We start from the raw sequence: 27,665 nt of genomic DNA, 5'->3' as shown, positions 1-27,665 counted from the left end.
AGGCCGTGGGGAGAGTTTCAGCTGCAGAAACTGCTGCTTTACCGCTCTGCGCCACACGAGACTAAGAACTAGAGCCTAAATTTGCTTTCCCCCCCTCCTCTCTCCCAATCTCTGTCCTTTTTGTGCTGTGTCTTTTAGATTAGTTAACCATGATGTGTTAGATTTCTTTCAGCATGGATTTGCATTTACAAGCCTGACTTAAAGTCTGAGGTGCTAAACCCCAGACTCAGCTTCACCGCCTCAGCAAAGACTGGGCCACTGAAGCACAACATCTATGGCACCAACAATTGGTGGGAACACACTCTTTCTATGGGGCTCTAGCAAGGGATGATGGAAAAGTGAACGAAGCCAAACTTGCGGCCCTCACTGCCTTTGCTGTTAAGTGCTGGATCCTGGGATCCTACCTGGAAGGACATGTATGGGCAGGAGCTCCTTGATATTTTAACATACCTTGGAAGCTTTCTCTATGAGATGGTATTTTAAAAGGATTTTTGTGTGTGTTGTTTTGGCACACAGATCGCATTTTGTAGGGAAATGGTGGAATGTGTTCAACAGAAAAACATGCCCTTCCATGTAAGGACTAGCCAAACCTCGCATTTTGCTTTTAGAGTCAGGAAGCAAAAAGAAAGAATACGGTAAACGATAATCTCCGTAGAAGACGCATTTATTTAATGCATTTATTTATTACATTTCTATGCCACCCACTAGCTGGGCAATTCATAAAACAAACATCAAACCATAAAATGCAATAACGTAATAAAACATAAAATTAAAACTATGTTTGAAAGAAAACCAATGCAGGAACAAGATAGAAGCCGGCAGCAATGCAAAGATCTAAAAAACATGCTAGCACAGCTTTTAAAACAGAAGGTCTAAAAACGCTTGGGAAAATAAGATCTTCACCTGGCGCTGAAAAGACAGAGTGTAGATGCAAGTCTCTCTGGGGAGTGAACACCACCATTTTTATCTTGCTTTTCAGATAATTATAGACCCTGGACACAATGGTGGCTTTCAGCAGTAATTTGTGGGTTAATTAACCCATGAATTGTGGGCGCTTATGCTGCGTGTGAGCTGCTTCCAGTTTCTAGCAACAACTTACAAACGCAGCGTTCGTTAGTTGTTTCCATGATGTCTTAACCCAGGTACTTAGAGTTGTTTGTGGGTTAAACAACCCTAAATTAACCCATGAATTGCTGCCTAAAGCTGCATCTCATGACAATAAAGATGTGAGACAGACCTCTGTTACCATACTTACAAATGAAAAAGACAAGAGACACGGAAAGGAAGGGGAGTGGTGGTGGGAGATAAGATCAGTTCTTCAAGGCCAGAATGAGGTGGTGGGCTGTAAGCGGGCAGTCAGTTGCAGTAGGTTGTCAAGGGTTCTAACTCCCAATTGTTTAACAATTACAACAAAAAGGCCTCCCCAGCCCCAAACTGCAATTGTAGGCTGTTTGGAACCTTGCTCCATAGTAATTCATCTGAATATTTGTACCTGTAAATGCAGGCTGCCCAGGTAGATATCTCATGGAGCGTACCAAATCACCGAATGATATAGTTAGAAGGTGGTCTAGTCAGTCAGTCCATCTAGCTCCGTTATTGTCTGTACCAGCCTTGTCCAACCTTGGGACCTCCAGCCATGTTGGACTACAATTCCCATCATCCCCAACCAGCATTGCTATCATCCAACCAATAGTTCCAGCTCCAGGTGATTGTATTTATTGTATGCAAAACATGATCTACGGTCCATCCCTGTCAACTCCACAGGAGAGATTCAGTGTTTTCCCCCCAACTTCTATATTTTACCAAGTGACCAAATAATTACTAGGGTTGCCACTTTGTGTGTGTGTGTGTATAATCATGCCCCACCAGCATGCCATGCAGATAAATGATGAGATAGACAATGATATTTTGTTATTCTCCAACAAGGCAACTTATTCTGGCAGGTCCATGCAAAGAGTCCAGCTAGTATGGAGTTCTTTTACCTTCACGACGACGCTTTGCCACTCCTTCACCTTAAAACCCCATGTTCTTTTTCGTGGTCTCTGTGCATCACACTTAATGGGGCTCTGCGCCTGCGCGGAGCCTACGTCGGACTTCTAATAGCTGAGAATCTTTTGGGCGGGAACTCCTCCCCCACCGTCATGTGGTATATATACAGTGTTCCTGCCCACTCCCTCAGTTCCTCTTCGACCGCCGATGCTACTGCCTCGTCGCGACTAGAGTTACATACTCACCTTGCTGAGAACATCATTGTTCTTCTCCGTTCTCCTTCTCCTTCTACTATTCTTCGTTTTTTCTCCTTAAAAAAAAAAAATCCCACCAAACATAGCAAGATCCCTAATATGGAGGATGGACCCTTCCAATCTAACTCAGGGTATTCCGTTCCTACTCCCTACACACACCAGGACCATTACGACGGACGCATCCTTGAAAGGATGGGGAGCCCATTGCGGCACCCTCCAAGCACAAGGTCTATGGTCCCTGTCCGAGAACTGATACCACATCAACAGACTAGAACTCTTGGCAGTATGGAAAGCCCTACTTGCCTTCGAACCTCACATCATCGGACACCGAATCCAAGTCCTTACGGACAATACTTCGGTCCTATGGCACCTCAACAAACAAGGAGGCACACGCTCTCCGAGACTAGTCAAATTAACAATACAAATACTTACCTGGGCCATGCAAAGGAGCATGCAAATTACTGCAGTGCACATTGCAGGCACATCCAACACCCTTGCAGATGCACTACGCCGTTCCAACACAACGTCCCACGAATGGGAGCTTGCACACTCCATTCGCCTGAATATATTTCAAAAGTGGGGATACCCCGCAATAGACCTCTTTGCCTCTCCACAGAATGCAGCTTGCAGGAAATTCTGTTCCAGAGGAGGACATCATGCATCGCTGGGGGATGCCTTCTCCATCCACTGGTCGGGGACACTTTTTTACATCTTCCCACCCTTTCCGTTACTAACAAGGGTGATGGCCAAGGTCAACAGGGAACGAACCAATGCCATAATCATTGCACCATGGTGGCCTCAGCAAACATGGTTTCACACACTCCTTCAGTTGGCACAGGGACATTACACACACCTGCCCTTACACAACAACCTCATATCACACAGTGTGGGTAAGGTTCACCATCCAGATCTAAAGACTCTGAAACTAACCGTATGGAGAGTACAACAGACGTAGACACTAGCCTTATCAGCGACCAAATCCAGCGAATACTTCCAGCATCCAAACGTCCAGCATCCAGCATCCAAACGTCCATCCACCAGACGCTCATACGCTTCCAAATGGAAGACTTTTCTCTGATACGCAACCGACAACGGATTCGACCCACAACACAGTCCCGTAACCGATGTACTCCAGTTTTTAACAAGCCTTTTCAACAAAGGACTTAAACCTTCCTCAATTAAAGTCTACCTCGCAGCCGTATCTGACTCACGCCCAACAAACCAAGGATACACTCTATTTTGTCATCCCCTTGCTAGAACTTTCCTTAAAGGTCTAAAAAACCTCGCACCACCTCATAGGATACAATCCCCTTCGTGGGACCGGAAGTTAGTTCTAAGTGTCCTTATGTCAAAGCCCTTCGAACCAACGGCAACTTGTTCACTCAAACTCCTCTCATGGAAAGTTGCATTCCTGGTAGCCATCACTTCAGCCAGGCGGGTTAGTGAACTTGCCGCGTTAAGAGTAGACCCGCCTTTCCTTATTTTTCACAAGGATTCCGTGTCTCTTCGTCCGGACATTTCCTTTCTTCCAAAGGTGGCATCAAATTTTCATGTCAACGAGCCTATATCGCTACCGTCTTTCTTTTCGAATCCGACGTCTGACCTAGAAAAACAATTACATTTACTAGACGTACGGAGAGCTCTGGCTTTTTACAAAACACGAACACAACCCTTTAGGAGTACCCAGAGGTTATTTGTTGGCTATGGGAAACCTAAAAAAGGCTCACCTGTCTCAACACAACGCATCGCCACCTGGATCCGTGAGACAATACAGCTCTCATACAAGATAGCCAAAACAGATCCACCGATCCATGTCAAGGCTCATTCCACCCGAGGAATAGCTACATCCATCGCATTTGCTAAGGGCATTCCTCTTTCAGAACTATGTAGAGCAGCCACATGGACATCGCACTCCACATTCATAAGACATTACAAACTTGATGTCCACGCCAGATCCAACGCCCGCTTTGGAAGAGCTGTACTATCATCCGTCTTGTAATGGGACACCTTACCCACCACCGGTAAGTCAGCTCGCTAATCGCCCCACTAAGTGTGATGCACAGAGACCACGAAAAAGAAATGCAAGTTGCTTACCTGTAACTGTAGTTCTTTGAGTGGTCATCTGTGCATTCACATTACCCCCCCCCCCACCGTCCCCGCTTCGGTGTCAGTAATCTGTCAATACCGAGGATGGGTTTCTCCCAAATCCCGGGATCGTACGCGGTCTCGAGGAACTGAGGGATTGGGCGGGAACACTGTATATATACCACATGACGGTGGGGGAGGAGTTCCCGCCCAAAAGATTCTCAGCTATTAGAAGTCCGACGTAGGCTCCGCGCAGGCGCAGAGCCCCATTAAGTGTGATGCACAGATGACCACTCAAAGAACTACAGTTACAGGTAAGCAACTTGCATGTATCGCTGCTGCGTGGTGGGGTGGGGTGGGGTGGGGGGCAGGAAATCCCCATGCCAGCCTAGAGTGCAGGATTTTTCAGCTATCGGGGTACTGGAGCCCAACCCCCACCTTCTTTCCAGGCTTCCAGCAACCAATCACCAGAAACCATCCATCCTGGACCACAACCAGTTCGAAGCTGGAGTGAAGTCACATGGTGGAAGGGCCATGGTGACTTTGCTGTAAAGGAAAAAGTCAGGGCAAGTCCCCAACTTTTTTTTATAGTGCAGCTTTGCAGAAAATCCCCGCAGTGGCTGCAAATTAGCGGCTGCAATGCAGTGCTGAGTTGCAGCTACTGTGCAGCAAAGAGACAGCCCCTCGGTGGGTGTTTGGGATCCCTCAGCAAAGATTCTGTCCCAATATGTTGGGACAATCCTTTCCACTCCCGATTCTTGCTAAACATATCAAGTAATAGAACAATCAAGATGGTACTGGTGTGCTCAAAAGGGGATAGAGGATTTTTTATAAATATGCCACAGTGGGTGGTGAAGTTTGCCTGGAATCTTTCAAATGGAACTAGGTTGTCTACATGGATTGAAAGAGCAACTTGCTTTCTACTAGGGCCATGTACCCTGGCAAGATGAAACAAGACCACAAGGACTGGAGTTGTTAGTTATTAGAATGAATTATTAGGATTATTTGTTTTATTACCCATTCATTTAGTTTGCGTTGATTTTGTTATTCATTAATTTGGAATGTCCCCCAGCCCATTTTGCTGCATTCATTTCTTTTCTTTTTGTAGCGTTCCCCCACCCCCCCGGTGATTTCTGTGGCCATTTCTGTTGGCTGCCATTGTTCTTCCCAGAATGCTCTAAATGCTGCATCATTTCTAGGGAGAAAATAGTGTCTTCCATTAGTGTTCACCCTCCCCCCCCCCCCCGGCATGGAATGCCCTGGAATCCATTATCCAGAGAATTGTGAGAGAAAATGGGTGACAGCTACTAGGTATAGCTGCTGTCACCAAAAGCCCCACTCCCTCCCTCATGTGTGCAAATGGGGAACAAATGGATATCAATAGGAAGCCCGTTCCTTGCAGTATATTCAGAACAAATGAACATTGAATTGAAAGGACCCTGTAACCTTCCAGATGGACAGCTCTTAGCACTATCAACCAGAAGGCCTTGCACAGCTATTCCATCTTTTCCTCCTTAACAGATGTTCTGTAGTAAGGAAAAAGAAAGAAGGGATGGTGGGTTGCAGAGGACAACCGCAATCCCACAAAATTCCATTTTAGGCACAATGCAACAGCCTAGTCCACTTAAACATTTATTTATTTATTTATTTATTTATTACATTTTTATACCGCCCAATAGCCGAAGCTCTCTGGGCGGTTCACAAAAATTAAAACCATCATAAAACAACCAACAAGTTAAAAATACAAATACAAAATACAATATAAAAAGCACAACCAGGATAAAACCACGCAGCAAAATTGATATAGGTTAAAATACAGAGTTAAAACAGTATAATTTAAATTTAAGTTAAAATTAAGTGTTAAAATACTGAGTGAATAAAAAGGTCTTCAGCTGACGACGAAAGGAGTACAGTGTAGGCGCCAGGCGGACCTCTCTGGGGAGCTCGTTCCACAACCGGGGTGCCACAGCGGAGAAAGCCCTCCTCCTAGTAACCACCTGCCTACTGACCAAAGGAAACATTGGTCATCTGACTCTGCCCTCCAGGTATTTTAGAATATGGATTGTCGTCTCTCCATGGCCAGCCATGAAAGCGAATGTTAGGTTCTAACCCTGCCTGATCTGTATGAACCTTGTTCCTCTTTCTAGTATTCCCCACTGCTGAAGAAGCTCTACTGTCAAATTGCGAAGACATGCCCAATTCAGATCAAAGTCTCGACACCTCCTCCTCCAGGCACCATCATCCGGGCCATGCCTGTCTACAAGAAGGCAGAGCACGTGACGGAAGTGGTGAAGCGGTGCCCGAACCATGAGCTGGGACGCGACTTCAACGATGGTGAGATCTTTGCAGACAGGAGCATATCTTCTGACCCCCAAAGTTCAGGAACACATTGGCGCCCCGTTCAGACAACACGCTAAACTATGCTGCTTAACCACAAAATGGTTAACAGATGCATTAACCTTGATTTTGTGGTTAAGCAGCATGGTTTAGCATGTTGTCTGAACAGGGTCAGTGTCCCTTAATAAAGGGTTGCTTGATATTGGTTCCCCTCTGCCATCACAGTTGCATTCTCCTGAGAACTACAAGTTCATTTGAGAACTACAAGTTCAATCGCAGCTTTTAAAGCTCAACTAAAAACTTTTCTTTTTCCTAAAGCTTTTAAAACTTGATGTTGTGCGGACTTTATACTGTTAGTTTTACCCTACCCTGTGCCTGTCTACCCTACCCAGTGCCTGTTTACCCTACCCTATGCCTGTTTACCCTACCCTGTGCCTGTTTACCCTACCCTGTGCCTGTTTACCCTACCCAGTGCCTGTTTACCCTACCCTGTGCCTTTTTACCCTACCCTGTGCCTGTTTACCCTCCCTGTGCCTGTTTACCCTACCCAGTGCCTGTTTACCCTACCCTGTGCCTGTTTACCCTACCCTGTGCCTGTTTACTATACCCAGTGCCTGTTTACCCTACCCTATGCCTGTTTACCCTACCCTGTGCCTGTTTACCCTACCCAGTGCCTGTTTACCCTACCCAGTGCCTGTTTACCCTACCCTGTGCCTGTTTACCCTCCCTGTGCCTGTTTACCCTACCCTGTGCCTGTTTACCCTACCCAGTGCCTGTTTACCCTACCCAGTGCCTGTTTACCCTACCCTGTGCCTGTTTACTATACCCAGTGCCTGTTTACCCTACCCTGTGCCTGTTTACCCTACCCTGTGCCTGTTTACCCTACCCAGTGCCTGTTTACCCTACCCTGTGCCTGTTTACCCTACCCTGTGCCTGTTTACCCTACCCTGTGCCTGTTTACTCTACCCAGTGCCTGCTTACCCTACCCTGTGCCTGTTAGCATTCTCTTCCCCTCCTTATTGTTTTACTATGATTTTATTAGAATGTAAGCCTATGTGGCAGGGCCTTGCTATTTACTGTTTTACTCTGTACAGCACCATGTACATTGATGGTGCTATATAAATAAATCATCATCATCATCATCATCATCATCATCATCATCATCATCATCCTGGGCACTAGAGGCAGACAGCTGTTTGACAGGATGTCTGGAACCTGACTGAGCTGGGGAAGGGTGCATGTAGAGAGAGCCATTCCTCTGCGCCCCCATCAGAATCAGTCCCAGTGCAGCCAGGACTGATGTTTCTCCACCACTAATAGTGACAAGGAAATAGCAATCCCAGTCGGGTTCACTTCCGCTCCCACCCACCCCGCAGCTATTCCATCCAGTGTGTGTGTGTGTGTGTGTGTGTGTGTGAGAGAGAGAGAGAGAACTTGATGGGACTTACTTCGGAGTAGGCATGTAGAGGATTGCACTGTAACTGAATATTTTATTACCACAAAATGATAGCCAGTACTTTAGACAAATCCTAAATGTATTTGACAAATTTACAAAGGATCAGTCTATCGTTCCAACCTCTACATAAGTGCCAACACATTTATATATTTTATTTATTTATTTAAGGATTTTTATGCCGCCATTCAGCCAAAAAAGGCTCTCACGGCGGCTTACAAAAGTATTTCTTGACAGTCTCTGCCCACAGGCTTACAATCTAAAAGACATGACGCAAAAGGAAAGGGGACTGGGAGGGAGGAGGAGGAGGGGGGAAAGGAAAGCAAATTCAGGCACTACAATCTTAGTTGCAAAGTTCAGCAGTTACAGTTGACAGCAGGAGGGAGGGGGCTCTGAGCTGGAGCTGGACCCAGGCACGGTGGAGAGGTGCCTGGCTGCTGCTTCCTCCCTCACTGGTGGCCTCTGCAAGACAGTTGGTAGCAGGAGGGAGGGGGCTCTCAGCTGGAGCTGGACCCAGGCACGGTGGAGAGGTGCCTGGCTGCTGCTTCCTCCCTCACTGGTGGCCTCTCCAGAGACAGTTGACAGCAGGAGGGAGGGGGCTCTGAGCTGGAGCTGGACCCAGGCACGGTGGAGAGGTGCCTGGCTGCTGCTTCCTCCCTCTCTGGTGGCCTCTGCAGAGACAGTTGACAGCAGGAGGGAGGGGGCTCTCAGCTGGAGCTGGATCCAGGCACAGTGGAGAGGTGCCTGGCTGCTGCTTCCTCCCTCACTGGTGGCCACATACATAAGTAGCCAAAACAGCCCAACCCAGGTAGAGGAAGGGGAGGTATCAGCAAACTTTTGAGGTTTTCAGAAGTTAAAAAGCCCTGGGAGTAGGGGAAGATAAAGCATTGGAGACCCAAAACAGCACAATGGAGACTTGAACATGGCCACAGAATGCTGATTGGCTGTAGGAAGGGGAAATGGCTGAAGGAGCTGCAATAGAGATGGGTGAGAATTTTATTAAGTTTGAATTTTGATGTGATCATCCCTAATTCATACTCCTGGAACTAAATTACAAACCAGAATGCATTTATGCACTTAAATCTGCATTTGCCCTAACATTGAGCTCAAGCTCAGCAATTCAAAAATATGCACAAAATGTGTACATTAAGGAAATGTTCACAAAAATGTGCATTTTGGGGAGAAGTGCACAGAAATTTGTTTTTGCCTGTGGGGGAAATGCATACATTCTTTAAAAGGCTCGTATTTGGAAAATTGTACACAAAAATGTATATTTAAAAAAATGCATACAAAAATATTCATGAATATTCATATAGATTATTTAAAAAGCTATTTTCAAATAATTGAGGAAATGGGATGGAATGAATTTAACTACAGAAATCAAACAACTTGGCCGAAAACGAACTTGACAGATTTCCCCACTCCTACAATGGAATGGAATATCCTAGAAGAGGGCGTGGCTACCTGGCTAGCATCCTGAAGAGGAGGGCTTCGCATTGCAACATTTTCTTGCAGGACTCACTTGTCAATTACTAATAGCCAGGATAATTTGATTGACCTTCCCTATGCAAAGGCAGTATAGCTTTAAGTACCAGATACTGGAGATAAATGCCAAGAGGAAATGACCATTTCCTGCCCATTTTGTTGTGAACTTCTTGGGGCACTTATTGCTAGTGGAAGTAGAATTATTGTTGGAAAGAAGTAGCTGGGCTAGATTGATTTACATCTTATCTAACAAGAAGTGAGAACAAAGCCTTTTAACCCTTGGGAATGTCTGCCACTGACTTTCATGTCCTGCTGAGTTGCTTTTTGACTTGCGGTAAGCCTGCCCATTTCCTCCACAGGCCTCTCAGCTCCTGCCAGCCACCTAATCCGTGTGGAAGGCAACAACCTCTCTCAGTATGTGGATGACCCTGTAACGGGAAGGCAGAGTGTGATGGTTCCTTATGAGCCCCCCCAGGTAATGTCTTGCTATCAAAAAAAATCATCTACTGCAGAAGCAATATGGGCAGTTCCGTAATTGAGAATAACTTCATTATTTGAGGAGGGAGGGGAGGCTCTGTCCACCACCAGCCCCAAAGGTAGTATTGCTAGTCCTCAAGGATTTGGTGACATCTGTTGGAAGAGCGTTTAGAGGAGTGTCCTCACCAGGCATCCTCTAAAAGAAAGGAAGCTCTGGCACCTAGAAAAGTTCTTTGTTTTATATACTTGTGTTTGCATACCCAGACTGTTTGCTCCTACTACATAAACAGTAGTCCGGTACTATTTTGCTGTTTCGAGGGTTCTTCTTCAGTATAACGCCACTAAGTTTACAGAAGGAGCCACGGCTACAATAGAAAGAAACCCACCGGGGTTTATCACCATATCATTCTCGTTTCCTCAAGGACTGAGAGCGTTACTGTCGGCTTGAGGAAACGAGAATGATATGGTGATAAACCCCGGTGGGTTTCTTTCTATTGTAGCCGTGGCTCCTTCTGTAAACTTAGTGGCGTTATACTGAAGAAGAACCCTCGAAACAGCAAAATAGTACCAGACTACTGTTTATATAAAAGACGCTTCATGTGAATAGTTCACCTATGTATATTGGATGTTGATACTGCAGGCTTTGTTAAATATTGTTGAAGTGCCTGTATTTTGTACATTTGTAAAAGTTCTGAAATATTCATTTATGAAAGCTATTTTGATACCCTTGTGATTTGAGTGTTATCACTCTTATTATACTGTTGCTCCTACTACATGACAAGGGAAGGAAGGAAAGGAACCTCTCGTGCAAGCACTGAGTCATTACTGACTCTTGGAGGGACGCCAGCTTTCGCTGACGTTTTCTTGGCAGGCCTTATAGCGCTGTGGTTTGCCATTGCCTTCCCCGGCCATTATTCCCTTTCCCCCAGCTAACTGGGTACTCATTTTACCGACCTCGGGAGGATGGAAGGCTGAGTTGACCCGAGCCGGCTGCCTGGAACCAGCTTCCGCTGGGATCGAACTCAGGCCGTGGGGAGAGTTTCAGCTGCAGAAACTGCTGCTTTACAAAAATGGATGCTTATCCAATTTCTCCATTTCCAAGGACCATGCGACACATCATGTTAGACACTTTTTAAAAAGCATACTTAAAACTAGCCTCTTATTTTGAAAGGAAAGCAGCCATGTGGGGCCTGTTCTGGATTGGGAGTATAATCTGGATTGAGACCACACCTGGCAACTTTTCTTTCTAAATAAATGTAGCAGGCTTAAGCGCCCTCTTTCCTAAAGCTTGCTTCATGTCAGGTATTGTTTGGCCCTGGGTTTGTGGGGGCAGGGTGCACCCAGTTGCTCTTTTGCGGCTCTCATGAACGTTTGGGACAGAGAGTTCTTTGCTAGAATATAAATCAGGGCTCAGCCCAGCACCTATTTTTATCATCAGGACGTCAGTCTAGTGAAGCCTTCCCTAACCGGATGTCCTCCAGATGTTTTGGACTACGACTCCCAGAATTCCTGACCATTATCTATGCTGGCTAGGACTGATAGGAGTTGAAGCCCAAAACATCTGGAGCGCACACAGTTGGGGAAGCGTGGCCTAGTGCATGTGCTGTGGTAATAAGGAACGATATCTCTCATGATGTGGGCACAGTCAATTTCCCTTGGCACGGAGGCACCCTGAACAGGGTTGCTAGCTGATCAGCTTGACTTGCCCCTGAACATACATTGTTCTTTATTACGGTCACAGACCAGCAAAATCAACACCAAAACATGCAAAGGATAGATAAAAAGTGACATAAAAACAAAATACAGCTCGGTGAGTTGCTTCACTCAGAAGGACTGCAATGTTATTTTTCTAGTTTGCATTGAGGTCATGAGAAACTTAGAGACCCTTTCAGTAATATGGGAGGGCACATCCCTTAAACAAATTAATACCAACGTTGTGGGGCTATATCCAGAAAAGGCTGTTAATAAGGGAAAGATTAACTTTTTTCTACATTCCTCATACATGTTACAATGCAAAATGACATGTTCAACAGATTCTATTGCTCCAGAACCACAGGGACATTTCCGTTCATTAACCGGGATCTTACTAAATCGCCCTTCTAGTAATGCTGATGGCAGCACATTAAAACGAGCGAGGGTAAATGCTCCCCTATACTTCGGAATGGTTAAAGCATACAGATATGAAGCTGCAGTGAGCCCATAGTTATTAAAATTATTGTAGAGCAGCAGAGAGCAAGATTTGTTAGCAGCAGTTCTTAAATGCTGTAGATCTAGATCTATTAGTCTTTGAACATCAAGAGATTGGGCCTTCTGGAGCCCATAGTTGCCTACAGCGTCCACAGAGAAGCCCAGCCTAAGTAGCTTCTTCTCCATCTCTCTCATCCAACGAGTGACATAGGGATCTGAGAGCAGTAAAGAGAGATAGCTACCAGGAGAACTTGCCCCTGTACCTTTAACAGCTGTGTGAGCTGCAAAAATCCATATGTAAAGCTTTTCTCCAAACCGCGAATATCTGCAGGCAGTGACTGTGTAAGGACAAGCAAGGGCTCCTTAGAATGTGGGCAATCCCAGCTTAAAAGTATTCTGGTTCTGGAGCCAGGAAATCCAAATGCACTCTATGTGGATTGCCCCTAAGGCTGCTCCAGAAGCTGGAGCTAGTACAGAACGCAGCAGCTTGCCTGTTATCGGGGCCTGACCCTTTCCAGGGGCCCTTCCACACGCCGTAGTGAAGGCGCGTGCATGCGCCCCAACTACTGCCCCCAAACGATAGTGTGTACCTGTAGCCTGAAGAGACGGAGGAGGCGGCAGCTGGGTAATCCGGGCGCGTCCTTGCCGCTGCCGCCTCCCCGCCGGCCTCCTGCTGCCGGGGTAAGAGCGGAGCGACCCGGGTCGGAGAGCTCAGCTTCCGCTTCCGCCGAGCTCTCCGACCCAGGTCGCTCTTACCCCAGCAGCAGGAGGCCGGTGGGGAGGCGGCGGCGGCGGCGGCAAGGACGCGCCTGGATTCCCCAGCCGCCTCCGCCTCCCCGCCGGCCTCCTGCTGCCGGGGTAAGAGCGACCCGGGTCGGAGAGTTCGGTGGAGGTGGAAGCGAATCATCAGTACGCTAGTACGCTAAACCTGGCCTGGTAGCGAATAACTTGGGACCAGGATATCAGAGAGATGAGGTGGAGGATGGGGAGCAGCCTTATGCCGAGTCAGATCTTTATTCTGTCTAGTTCAGAGTTGTCTATGTGGATTGGCAGCATCTCTCTGGGGGGTTTCAGACAGGTCTCCATGGAGACACCAGGGCCCCGACTTTACACTGGTGCTTTGGCGCCACAAGGAACCTTGCACCTGCACTTGCATTCATTTCTGACATCAATTTTCCGGCCCCGCACCTCTGGAAAAGTAAAAAAACACACAAAAAAAAACAGGGGGAGGAACAAGGCAGCAGACGAGGACGTGAGAGGGACTGGGTGAACCACGTCTCCTCCCTCTGGCTGCCCGTTCCTCCCCACCCGCCCCCATTTCTTTTTATTTTTATTATCTGTATCTGTGGAGCTCCGCAGATATAGATAATAAAAAAATTTAAAAGGCGGGGAGGAGGATTGGCCCATTCTTCTCCTCCCCCCCAACCAATCAGGGGGCACCATGGGCTCTACTGCCAAAAAAGTTGGGGTAAGTACCCAACTTTTTGGGTGCAGAATTTCCGGAGTTTGCCCCTGGATGGCTTCGCGATGGTGGCTGTATCATGGAGATGACGTGCTGTTACTGCAAGGCAACCCTGAGGCAAACCCTTCATGTAGATGCGTCCCAGGCCAGGGACTGAAGCTAGAAATCAAGAAGTGGCCAGATCTGTCCCCACAACTAGCAGGGCTACTACAGATGTATTTTATGCTCCCCATGGCTAAGTGGGGGCAGCTTAACTCTGCCCTCTGTCTGTAGGTTTAGGGCAACAAAATGTGGCATCACTTACAGTATTCATATTGATGAATAAATACATTATTTATAATTAAATAATAAATAAAATATTGAAGGAGGTAGGACTAGAAAGAAGGGAGAGACTGCTTTTAGACTTGGAGCACCCTCTACTGTTTAGCAAAGTTATTGCAGATTTAATTCTTGCACCCACTTGTACATTTTGTTTTATTTATTTATTTATTTATAGTATTTTTATGCTGCTCCTTGGGCAAAAAAGGGAGAAAGCTCCTAGAGAGGCTTAAAATCAATAAAACACAATCTACAAAGACACGACATGCAAGGAAATGGCGATGAGGAGGGAAAAGGAAAAAAATTAAGTAGATTTTCAGTAGGGTTGGTAGAATGGCCCTGCTCTTCCCAGTCCAACTAGAGCAGGCCCTGCTGCTCCCTCTGCCTGCTTCTGTCTCCACTTCTCCTTCTTTTCTCATAAGGCAGTTGATGTCAGTTAGCCCTGTTAGGGAGTTCAAATGGAATTTCTCCAAAGACCATAGGACAGCATACATTATTCTCTCACACACATCACCTTATTCTCACAACACCCCTGTAAGGTAGGTTAGGTTAAGAGGTCATAATAGTCTCAAGGGTGTCATGGCTTTGTGGGGATTTGAACCTGCACTTTCCCTCTCCAAATCTGACATACTAACCATGACATTGCAGCACACTGAACCTCTGTTTTTTTGCTTAAGGAAAAGGTTTGGGACCTCAGAATGTCGCCAAAAGGTGGATTAGGACCCACAAGAGGGTTGTGGCCCAACCTCAAGTGGGCGCTGGTACCACCACCACTGTCAATGCCTCCTCTTTTTCTGTACACCGCTCTGAGATCTTAATTATATAGGGCAGGATACAAATGTTTTAAATAAAGTAAATACCTTAAAAACAGAGTGAATGTTGCCCCTGAGCACATGGCCTCTTGGGTCCCATGTTGCTAGGTTGGAGTTGCAGGGGGGTTGTCCCAGCTCTTGACAAGTCGAAGACGACTGACCCAATGAAACTACCCCTCTTAAACAATGCTTAAATCTCATCTTGAACTCACCGAGACTTAGGCGGGCTTAACTTCAGCAGCACGGTGCCTTTCCTTTACTGAGCTGACATTTGCAGTAAGACTGTATCAAGACTCCCCTTTGCAAGAATGTACCTGGGGAAGGGGTGCATACAGCCCTAGGCTCCAGTGGGAGGCAGAGGGTGGCCAAAGCATTTTGGGCAGCCTTTCCCAACTATGGCTTTGCAGATGTTGGATTACAACTTCCAACTTCCCCAGTCACCTTGGGGATTATGGGAAATGGCCCAACAACCTCTGGGGACCCAAGGTTGGGAACAGGCAGCCAACAGCTCAGGGAGCGGATGCCCAGAAGCAAGCAGACAAGGCAAAATCAAGTGGGTGGTTCACACAAATTCCCCCATTATACTCTGCAGCCATGTCCTGCTCTCCCCCCCCCCACTCCAGGCACCCACAACAGAAATTCTTCTCCGCTCTCCACGGAGTGTGAGAAACGGCTCTCCATGTGTTGAAATGGATGCAAAGAGAGCTCCTCCATGTCGGAAATGATTTGGGCCTGTCTCTTCTCACGTGGAGAAGCTCCACATGTGTACATCAGTGTGCGTGGAAAGCCCTTTCCGACGCCATCCAAATGTGTATGGGGGTGGAGGGTGGGGATTGCCTGCCTGTGTGGCCCTACAACCTTCTTTGTGCATTGTTTCCAGGGTTCAGCTCTCCTTCTCTGTTTACACCTTTCAACATAAAAACGAAACATGCACACTTTACAGACTAATGGCGCTGCCCCACCCACGTCTGGCAGGGCCTTCAGATTAAAAATTCAGCACTGCGTCTCACAGCACACCAGTGAGTGCCTAGGAAAATAAACCTTCTCTCTCTTTCCTTCGGAGCAGGTGGGAACTGAATTCACCACCATCCTCTACAACTTCATGTGCAACAGCAGCTGCGTGGGAGGGATGAATAGGCGGCCCATCCTCATCATTATCACTCTGGAGACCAGAGAGTGAGTTGATCATACCAACAACATTTGCTCCCAAACAGACCACACAACTGTGCTGTTGCTACAGATCCTAAGGGAGAGATAGAGGGCAAAAGTCGTGGGGTCCTGGCAGTTGGAGATTGGAGGGGATCACCGGGAGCGGTGTCTGAGTGTGATAAACCCCGTGCCCACCCATGCTCTCATATGTGGAATACGGATTATTAAGGAGTTCAACCATGGTGAATTCTGATGCAAACTGACCTGATCCATACCTCCCAGGGGCTGGCTGAAGCCCATCGAGTCCTCCTTCCTGGCACAGAGGCGGTCAAGAAGCTGCCGTCCACCACACTGTGACTTGGGAACGCTGGGTACCCACCCGCCCCGTGCTGCTTCCCTTGACTCTGCTCTGATTCCGTATATGTGGAATATGGATTATTAAGGAGTTCAACCATGGTGAATTCTGATGCAAACTGACCTGATCCATACCTCCCAGGGGCTGGCTTCACGGCGCCAGGTTGGTGCCGCCTCCCTCCACAACTTTGCACTTTCCCTCTCTCAGGGTGGCGTTGGGTAATCCTGATGCCGAAGAGGGAGTGCAGGGCCCCATCCAAGCCCCGGAGCCACCCCTGCCCTCTTCCTGGTGGAAGGCGACCAATCGCTGGTTGCACTTCCACCAGGCTCAGCACGTGGGTTGACCCTGTAATGGCTGCAGAGTGACGTTACACGGCTGAAGCGCCATGTTGATGTTACTCCTGTTGAAAAAGTCAGGGTAAATCGTTGACTTTTTCTAAACACAGCGTCGTGGGGAAGCCCCATGGTGGCTGCGGTGCCATCTAATCACGGAGCGCAGAACGACAGTCACTGCAGGGCTTCCCCCACGTGTAGACAGCCTCCCCCCTTCTCCAGACTATTATGTGGGTTGAATGCAGTAATCCTTCAGATTTCTCACTTCTCTACACTTTGCAATGCAGTTCTTGACTCCAAAAATGTCTCCAGATGTGTTTTAGGATAAATTAAGCTTAGAAATATGTACTTTGATATAAAATTCATTTATACATGTATATTTCCGAAGAAAATATTTCCGAACGCATATTTCAACATTAATTTTCATGCAGATTAAAAAATAACCACAGATCAATGAGGAAATGGAAAGGAATAGATTTATAAATTAACGCATGTAAAACTCAAATGGGCTGGAGGTAAAATGATCCTTCCATCCCTCATGAAAAGGGGAAATTCTGCTTGTATTTAGCCCTTTGGCTTTTTCTAGGGCTGTCAGAAGATTAAAGAAGACTTAAACCAGCAGATCACATGGAGTTTTAGCTGATTACATTTGCACAGAAGTAAAAACACACACCCTCAAACCAACAATTCTGAAGGAAACCTTGCTTTGAGATTATGCATGCAGCAGAGATCTAAGTGAGGGATGCTTCTTCTAAGGGCCAAAGCACATGTTTTAATGTTGGGATTCCATGATTGGGTGTGTGTTTTCCAATGTCATTTTCTTCTTCTAAAAGCAGCCAGGAGTGAGAGACATGGGCTGGACCTATAGAGTATGGAAGGAGGGGTAGCATCGATTCTTGACTTAAAATTGCAGCCACTCTCAAAGTTTTCCCCTTTGTGGCTAATAGCAGATCAAATGGGGGGTGGTATTGGATCAGAGTGTAGAAGGAAAGGGCAGGACTCCTCCCCTCAGCCTGTGTTGTGGTCCCAATCCAAATTTCCTCTCCCCCAGTTGGTTTTAGCAGAAGAAAAGATGGCAGGATATGTATTCACCATCTCCCATGTCATGTCTAGTTTGGCCCTAGATCCTCATGCTAGTTTGTCCATTGTTTGTATATTACTATTTTGATTCTGCTTTTCCCCCAAGGACCTCAGAGCAGTAAGCACAATTGCGCTCTCCTCATTTTACAAAAATCCAATGAAGCATGTTAGGTTGAGTGAGTGAACTTCATGCCTGTGGGGGGATTGGAACTCCGGCCTCCTGGCTACTAACCACCGCACCAGGCTGCCTCTAGGCATTCTAGGTCCTAACATAAGGACATCAGAAGAGCCCTGCTGGATCAGAACAAGGGTCCATCTAGTCAGTACTCTGTTCACACAGTGGACAACCAGCTGTCAACCAGGACATGATGCAACAGCACCCACCTAGAGTGTCTACCACTAGTTACTGTTCATGCTGGGGCCTCAGAGGAAAGGGGCATTTATTTTATCTATCATCTCATTTTTATGCCTCCATATACTGTAGGGCACAACTGCTGCTCCAAGGCTGTGTACATAAACTACAAGAATAAACATAAAACTATTATTATTATTATTATTATTATTATTATTATTATTATTATTATTTATATAGCACCATCAATGTACATGGTGCTGTACAGAGTAAAACAGTAAATAGCAAGACCCTGCCGCATAGCCTTACATTCTAATAAAACCATAATAAAACAATAAGGAGGGGAAGAGAATGCAAACAGGCACAGGGTAGGGTAAACAGGCACAGGGTAGGGTAAACAGGCACTGGGTAGGGTAAACAGGCACAGGGTAGGGTAAACAGGCACTGGGTAGGGTAAACAGGCACAGGGTAGGGTAAACAGGCACTGGGTAGGGTAAACAGGCACAGGGTAGGGTAAACAGGCACTGGGTAGGGTAAACAGGCACAGGGTAGGGTAAACAGGCACTGGGTAGGGTAAACAGGCACAGGGTAGGGTAAACAGGCACAGGGTAGGGTAAACAGGCACAGGGTAGGGTAAACAGGCACAGGGTAGGGTAAACAGGCACAGGGTAGGGTAAACAGGCACAGGGTAGGGTAAACAGGCACAGGGTAGGGTAAACAGGCACAGGGTAGGGTAAACAGGCACAGGGTAGGGTAAAACTAACAGTATAAAGTCAGAACAAAATCAAGCTTTAGGAAAAAGAAAAGTTTTTAGCTGAGCTTTAAAAGCTGCAGTTGAACTTGTAGATCTCAAATGTTCTGGAAGAGCGTTCCAGGCGTAAGGGGCAGCAGAAGAGAAGGGACGAAGCCGAGCAAGGGAAGTAGAGATCCTTGGGCAGGCGAGAAACATGGCATCAGAGGAGTGAAGAGCACGAGCGGGGCAATAGTGTGAGATGAGAGAGGAGAGATAGGACATTCATTACATAATAAAACATTCATCCAATTAAAACCACATTACACCCCCTTAAGTGGCAGTTACAACATCAACAACAACAGCAGTTATTAAAAAGAAGATTAAAATAAAAATATTTCTAGTTGTTTGTGCTCTAAGTAGGGGGTCCATTGCCAAAAAAGCTCTGTCTCTGATAACTGTCAACACAATATATTCTTTGACCAAGCCAGAAAGCAGTACTGATTGCAAAGTCCGGGTAGGCTTGTATGGCACAGGTGAACCTTCCAATAATCTGGTGCCAAACCAGTCAGGGCTTTAAGACCAAGACTGGTGCTTTAAATTGGGCCTAGGAACAAACCGTCAGACAGTGTAGCAGGTACAAAATTGGTGTAATCTGTTCTGAATGCTTGGCTCGTACTAGCATGATTGCTGCCATGTTTCGTATCAACTGAACTTTTGGAACTGTCTTCAAAGGCAGCACCACAGAGAGCTCATTACAGCAATCCACACAATATCTTGGGGTTGTAATGAATAGCTCAGTGAAAGACCCCTTTCCTTGCAGGCGAGTTTGATATTTAAGATAAGATTATCATCCATTTAATTGACTGACGCTTTGCTTCTCAGTGGGCAGGTCTTGGGGCGGAGGTCATTTGAAGGCCGGATCTGCGCTTGCCCTGGCAGAGACCGGAAAGCGGACGAGGACCATTACCGAGAGCAACAAGCCCTGAATGAAAGCGCTGTGAAGAATGGCAACCCCAACAAGCGGAGTAAGTCATTGGATTGTAGTCTTCAAACAATGGAACCCTACACAAGATGACTGATACCTAGCGAGCTCTCTTATCTTGGCTAGAACAGGGTCAGCCATCTGCCAGTCCACAAACAGCATCCACTCCATCGCGTGCCTTTGTGCGGCTTTCGTACGCTGACTGAGCTAGAAGTTACTCAAGTAAAAAGTTGTATTCTGGTTTTTCATGCACTGTTTTACCCAGCCAGTAATGCTCCCTAACGAAGTGCCAGGTGCTTCGCACTTGTGTGTCGACAGGATCGAATCCTCAGTGGTTGGAGAAGTTTCAGGTGCCTGGAAGTGGAAGCCAAGTTAGTAGGACCACGTTGCGCTTGCCTCTGTGTGTCTCCTGCATCTCCCATAAAAAGCAAGATTTGGCTATCATTTGTTTGGATGCAAAGACAACTTTTGGTATGGTAACACTGGGTTTTATATAGTACACTGGGCTTTCTGCTACGTGAATAACTATGGATTTTGTGTCATGGATAAATATGTTATATATGGCTCCTTGATTTTGATTTAAGGCTACATCAGTTAAACATTTTACGCTATCAGAACTTTGACAGCCCTGTATAAATGCAGCGTGACCATGATGAACAATAGTGGGGAGTATAAGTTGGATTCCTGCTCCTATTTTTGTATATTTTTAATTGATTTAATAAATTTGTAGAATGCTGAATAAATGCAAAATACCGTATTTCTTCGATTCTAAGACGCACTTTTTCCCCTAAATAAACAGCTCTAAAAATGGAGTGCGTCTTAGAATCGATGGTGTCTTAGAATCAAAGCAATATGGTAAGAGGAAAAGAGGAAGCTCCTGCAGCAGCCTCGAGCCATGTGGGCGAGAAGGAGCTGGGAGGGTAAGCGCCTGGTTTTTTGTTAATCAAATTCATTCGTAAGTCCCATCGATTTCCATGGGACTTACTCGCATGTCGTCGTCCCCTGGTGCACAGACAAGTAAAGAGCGGGACTGGAGAGTTAAGCGTTTTAGCTCCTTAATCGCGTCTTCTCCTCTCTCTCCCTGACCGAAAATATTGTTTACTCTTTGTTTCAATGCCCCCCACTTCTTCCCGCTCAAACGGCGGTTTCTTCTCTCACAGAGGGAAAAAAGAAAAGGACACAACCATTAAAAGAAAGCGCAGAGGGGGGGGAGGAGGTTGGCTGGGCAGTGAGGGAAGTATTTCTTTGATTCTAAGATGCCCTTTTTTCCCAAATAAACATCTCTAAAAATGGGATGCGTCTTAGAATCGAAGAAATACGGTAGATAACAAAAGACCTCCTTATTGTTTGTGAAGAAACATCTAGTTGACCAACCTGGGAAATACCTTGGCCTGATGCAAAAATGGACAGCAGAGGAAATTAGTGTAGTGCAGGTGGCATGACAAGCAAGACTTGGTGAAATTCTCTCTTCCACACATTTATAAAGGTGCAAGAGCTACCCTAGTGGATGCTGGACTAGATGGACCTGTGGTCTCATTGAGCAGGGCTTTTCGTCTGTTCTCCAGGTGCAATTTGCTGAGAGCTCCTCCAAACCTGGAGCCAACCTTGATGGTAGGCCAAACCCTTCTTGAGTCCTACATACCAGCATAGCTTAGGATCCACATTTATCAAGAAAATAGGTCTATAACATGATCTGTTCCCAACTTGAGTAGAACTATTATATAAGACTTGTTAAAAGAGGGAGGTAGAGTTTTATTTAAAACAACTTCCAATTAAATAGGAATTAGAAAATTAATATACTTCTGTACCAATGAAATCCATCAGAATCAGAAACTTCCCCCAGTCTCATAGATTTAATAATATCCATTATTTCTTGAGGGAAAAGATGTGAAGTGGGATAAGCAACCTAATCGTATGACAACTATGGCAGCCTCGGAGTGTCATCACACAGGGGGAAATTGTGTTTCCTTACCATCACTTCTCCATACTTCCTCATTCTTCCTGGAGGGGAAAGAGGAAGTAAATGAAGACCACATGGGCTCATTCATTGGCTGTTTTTATTCCGCTGCTTTTCCTGCACACAGCAGGAGATTGCAGTATATTCTGGTGTTGTTTTTTTTAAAAAAAGGTGGATTAAAAATAATAATTTATTTATTTGTTTGTTTGTTATCTGCTTCTCCCTCTGGATCGAGGCGGGGTACAACACAAATGCAAACACCATAAAATACATATAATTGATTAAAACATTTAAACCTAATACATTATTAAAAGCAGCACATTATTAAAAGGCGTCTTAAAATTCAACTGGGTTCTATTTTGTTACGGAAAAACAAGTGTAAGGAGTGAGAGATGGATTTTGTCAGCTAAAGGATGCCTGCACATCCGTAAACGGGCATTAGCGAGCATGCGATAAAAACGCTTTTCTGCTGAACCTCTCATGCTCTGCAGAAAAATATCTATTTTGACCCTGTTCAGATGACACGGTGGTTAAGCGTTCTGAGCTAAACATTTTGGCTTGGCGTGTTATGTGAACCATTCCTAATCATGGTGGATACATAACCACGGTTTAAACACTAACAATTTGCTGCAAACGGGTTAATGGCCTAACCAGGGCTTAGTGTATTGTCTGAACAGGCCCATTGTTCTCTGATGGAGGAAGATTGCGATTAGACAAATAACACTCTAAAAATGCTGAATTATAGTCCTAGAATTTGTATGCACTTTGCCTTGGATATCATTATTATTATTATTATTATTATTATTTATTTATTTATTTATATAGCACCATCAATGTACATGGTGCTGTACAGATAACACAGTAAATAGCAAGACCCTGCCGCATAGGCTTACAATCTAATAAAGTTGTAGTAAACAATAAGGAGGGAAGGAGAATGCAAACAGGCACAGGGAAGTGTAAACAGGCACCGGGTAGGGTGAAGCTAACAGTATAGAGTCCGAACAAACTCAATATTTGAAGGCAATAGGGAAAAGAAAAGTTTTTAGCTGAGTTTTAAAAGCAGTGATTGAGTTTGTAGTTCTCAAGTGTTCTGGAAGAGCGTTCCAGGCGTAAGGGGCAGCAGAAGAAAAAGGACGAAGCCGAGTAAGGGAAGTGGAGGTCCTTGGGCAGGCGAGAAGCATGGCATCAGAGGAGCGGAGAGCACGAGCGGGGCGATAGTGTGAGATGAGAGAGGAAAGATAGGCAGGAGCTAGACCGTGAAGAGCTTTGAAGGTCAGCAGGAGAAGTTTATATTGGATTCTGGAGTGAATTGGAAGCCAATGAAGAGATTTCAGAAGTGGAGTGACCTGGTCAGAGCGGTGGGCCAAGAAGATGATCTTAGCGGCAGAGTGGTGGACAGAGACCAGCGGACTGATGTGAGACGAAGGAAGGCCAGAGAGAAGAAGGTTGCAGTAGTCCAACCGAGAGATAACCAGTGCGTGAACGAGAGTCTTGGCAGAAGAGACAGACAAAAATGGTCGAATCCTGGCAATATTATACAGGAAGAAACTGCCTCGATGTGAGGAGTAAAGGAGAGCAAGGAGTCAAATATAAAGCCAAGACTACGAGCTTCCTTGACCGGAGTAAGCGTGACATCGTTGACAGTAAGAGAGAATGAGAGGTGAGGAGAAGGTTTAGGAGGAAAAACAAGCAATTCAGTCTTTGCCATGTTAAGTTTCAAACGACGATGAAGCAGCCAGGCTGAGATATCTGAAAGACATGTCGAGATACGATCGTGAACATCTGGAGAAAGTTCCGGAGATGAGAGATATAATTGTGTATCATCGGCATACAGGTGATATTGGAGGCCGTGAGACTGAATACGCTTACCCAAGGGCAGCATGTATAGAGAGAACAACAACGGGCCAAGCACCGAGCCTTGCGGAACCCCAACTGAAAGGGGAAAAGAGGAGGACGAGCTGCCGTTAGTCGACACGCTGAAAGAGCGACCCTCTAGATAGGAGGCGAACCAGTTATAGACAGAGCCACAGAGTAATATTTTCATTTTAATAGGTACTCAGTTACATCACTCTGTTGGGTTTGAGGCATTAAGGTGTGTTTTTGAGGTCATGTTCTAGCATATGCTTTGTATTAAAGGAAGTAGAAAATATGTATCCTTAGCACAAAGAGTTAAAGCATTATTAATTTCATAGACATTAAATCTCCCTCCTGAGTTATACAAGTCTCTCTTTACTATGAAATATGAACTTAACAAATTATGTGCTTCAGAAACTGAATTTTTATTAAACTGTTGCACGCAAAGAAATTGGGGAAAGGGGTGACAAATGTAACATGTTATTAGCTTCTAATCTAAAACACATTAAGTGTGACAACACTTAGAATATACTGTGTACAGTTCTGGTCACCCCACCTAAAAAAAGATATTGCAGACCTGGAAAAGTGCAGAAAGGGGCAGTGTAAAACTTAGGCATGATGTATAGGTGGTGGATAGGGGAGCACAGTTAAACTATGGAATTCACTCCCACAAGACAGCGATGGCCACCAACTTGGATGGCTTTAAAAGGGGGTTAGACTAATTCCTGGAGGAGAAGGCTGTCAATGGCATCAGTCCCGATGGCTCTATGCAATCTGCCTCTGTACACTTGTTGTTGGTAACACAGGTTGGGAGGGATGCTGTTGCACCCATGTCCTACTTGTGGGTCCCTGGTCAACAGCTGGTTGGCCACTGTGTGAACAGAATGCTGGACCAGATGGACTCTTGGTCTGATCCACCATAGCTCTTCTTATGTCCTTAAGTACAAGAGAAGTTCTATTATAGGAAGTGGCATGGAACAGGTGGTAGTCACTAACTTTCAGGATCAGGCAGATTCCGATCTGTCATTCCTAGATCCCAGCTTGAATTGCGTGCAATTCCCTCTGCTAACCAGAAGTCTTGCATCTTGTCCTGGGGAGGTGGAGAACACCAGCAGCCATGAAAACACAAGTCTAGGGTGGATAGCAAGAACGGGAACCAACAGATAAACAGAGTCTAATCCTTGCCAAGATGCAGAAGATGGTGGTGGTGGAAGATGCAGGAGCCACACAGAAACAAGCACAACACGGTCCAAGATTCAGCATCTGGAGAACAGGAGTAGGGCTGTAGTTGAACAGTAAGGCACATGTTTTCTATACAAAAGGTTCCAGGTAGGGAAGTCGTGAGCACCTGGTGAATTCCTGTACACCTGTCCCCCCCAGCCCCTGATCGACCCCCCCCCCCGACCCACTCACCAAGCAGCTACACACTAGGGCTGTGCTCCGCTCCGATTCAGATCGTGAATCTGGAGCGGAGCGACCCAATCCACCTCCGCCAAAGGCGGATCCGAATCGGGTCAGGGGAGCAGTGGATCGAGGCGAAGCAGTTTGCCTCCATCCGGAGCTCCATTGAAGCCTGGGCCTCAGTTGAAGCCTGCGACGGACCGCGACGGAGGCAGGTAAGTGGGGGGGAGGGGGCTTACCTGGCTCCGCCGCTGCAGTGGTGGAGCCAGGTAAGGGGGAGGGGGTTTATTCGGCCCCAATTTTGTCCCCCCTTCCCCCCTTATCTGCCTCCACCATCTGCCGCAGAGGCAAGTATGTAGGGAAGGTGGGGCAAAATCTCAGTCTGCCCCTTTGGATCTCGCTCTGCAGAGTGGAACGGGGTAGGGTCGAATCGACCCAAAGCGGTTCAGGCCCAATCCGAAAGTTCCAGATCGGGCTACGAAGCGGTTCAGGGGGTCTGTGCACAGCCCTACTACACACTCAGTGAGCAACCATCCAACCCTATAGTGAGCCACCAGTTGCATAGAATTGCTTGTGAATTTCCATGAAAGTAATATTGCAGCTCTAAAGAACCCATTTACTCAACATTTCAGGTGTTAAAAGCGCCTGTAACGTTGCATAAATGGCTTCTTCATGGCCGCCATTTGTGCAACACTTCTTTTACAGAAATCCCTGACTTGCCGTTTCTATACAAATGGCGGCTCAATATGGGGACAGGAGGCTGCCAGACCTGCTTGTTGGCATGCACCCACTCAGTCAGCAGGTACGGATGGAGGTGAGTCCATCCATCCCTAGTTCCAGGGCCAATTCAAAGCATCTCCAGAAAGCGCTGGGCAGAACGCCCACCTGAAATTGTGTTGAATCAATGTAGACAATACAGAGCAGGAAGGACCGATGGTCTCAAGTCAGTAGAACGCAGCTTCTTTCACCTGTGCGGAAAGCAGGTACTCCACCACTGACCCTTGGGACCTCCCCAGTGCTCCACAGATTCCTTTGTGCTGTGACAACCACCTTTCAAATTAACCCTGCATAATAGCATTCCTTGTTTTTTCTCTCCCCACCCCAGCTTTCAAGCAGAGTCCTCAAGGTATTCCTGCACTAGCAGCTGGAATTAAGAAACGGAGGCATGGGGAAGAGGAGACATATTACGTGCCTGTAAGTAGTATCCAAGGCAAACATTTTGTAGACTGTTTTACAAGTGGCCGGTGGATTATCACCCAGACATAAGACAGACTAGACACATGTTATTCTAACTGTTGTTTATTCGTTCAGTTGTTTCTGACTCTTCGTGACTTCATGGACCAGCCCACGCCAGAGCTTTCTGTCGGCTGTCGCCACCCCTAGCTCCCCCAAGGTCAAGTCTGTCACCTCCAGAATATCATCCATCCATCTTGCCCTTGGTCGGCCCCTCTTCCTTTTGCCTTCCACTTTCCCTAGCATCAGCTTCTTCTCCAGGGTATCCTGTCTTCTCATTATGTGGCCAAAGTACTTCAGTTTTGCCTTTAACACCATTCCCTCAAGTGAGCAGTCTGGCTTTTTTTCCTGGAGTATGGACTGGTTTGATCTTCTTGCAGTCCAAGGCACTCTCAGAATTTTCCTCCAACACCGCAGTTCAAAAGCATCTATCTTCCTTCGCTCAGCCTTCCTTATGGTCCAGTTCTCGCAGCCATAGGTTACTACGGGGAATACCATTGCTTTAACTATGCGGACCTTTGTTGTCAGTGTGGTGTCTCTGCTCTTAACTATTTTATCAAGATTTGTCATTGCTCTCCTCCCAAGAAGTAAACGTCTTCTGATTTCCTGGCTGCAGTCAGCGTCTGCAGTAATCTTTGCGCCCAGAAATACAAAGTCTGTCACTGCCTCCACGTTTTCTCCCTCTATTTGCCAGTCATCAATCAAGCTGGTTGCCATAATCTTGGTTTTTTTGAGGTTGAACTGCAACCCAGCTTTTGCACTTTCTTCTTTCACCTTTGTCATAAGGCTCCTCAGCTCCTCCTCGCTTTCAGCCATCAAAGTGGTGTCATCTGCATATCTGAGATTGTTAATGTTTCTTCCTGCGATTTTAACTCCAGCCTTGGATTCGTCAAGCCCAGCACGTCGCATGATGTGTTCTGCATACATGTTGAATAGGTAAGGTGAGAGTATACAACCCTGCCGTACTCCTTTCCCAATCTTAAACCAGTCCGTTGTTCTGTGGTCTGTTCTTACCGTTGCTACTTGTTCGTTATACAGATTCCTCAGGAGGCAGACAAGATGACTTGGTATCCCCAAGAACTTGCCACAGTTTGTTATGATCCACACAGTCAAAGGCTTTAGAATAGTCAATAAAACAGAAATAGATGTTTTTCTGGAACTCCCTGGCTTTCTCCATTATCCAGAGGATATTGGCAATTTGGTCTCTAGTTCCTCTGCCTTTTCTAAACCCAGCTTGTACATCTGGCAATTCTCGCTCCATGAATTGCTGGAGTCTACCTTGCAGGATCTTGAGCATTACCTTGCTGGCATGTGAAATAAGTGCCACTGTGCGATAGTTGGAACATTCTTTAGTGTTTCCCTTTTTTGGTATGGGGAT

The 27,665-nt window shown here is 46.2% G+C and overlaps 1 protein-coding gene across 2 annotated transcripts in view; it reads left to right on the top strand.

The window, feature by feature from the left end:
• The window catches only part of TP73 (tumor protein p73), a 109,555-nt gene that overhangs the window by 67,201 nt on the left and 14,689 nt on the right, over nucleotides 1-27,665 (top strand). For both annotated transcript variants that reach the window (XM_063145376.1, XM_063145375.1), the window contains exons 3-7: nucleotides 6,476-6,662; nucleotides 9,963-10,078; nucleotides 15,926-16,035; nucleotides 19,743-19,885; nucleotides 26,160-26,248. In XM_063145376.1, coding sequence (XP_063001446.1) covers nucleotides 6,476-6,662; nucleotides 9,963-10,078; nucleotides 15,926-16,035; nucleotides 19,743-19,885; nucleotides 26,160-26,248 — 645 coding nt within the window. The remainder of the gene's footprint in view (nucleotides 1-6,475; nucleotides 6,663-9,962; nucleotides 10,079-15,925; nucleotides 16,036-19,742; nucleotides 19,886-26,159; nucleotides 26,249-27,665) is intronic.

The sequence above is a fragment of the Elgaria multicarinata genome, chromosome 20, assembly GCF_023053635.1.
Source record: "Elgaria multicarinata webbii isolate HBS135686 ecotype San Diego chromosome 20, rElgMul1.1.pri, whole genome shotgun sequence".
NCBI classification, from domain to species: Eukaryota; Metazoa; Chordata; class Lepidosauria; order Squamata; family Anguidae; genus Elgaria; species Elgaria multicarinata.
The sequence above is the reverse complement of the archived record's forward strand: the minus strand, read 5'-3'. Positions and strand labels throughout refer to the sequence as shown.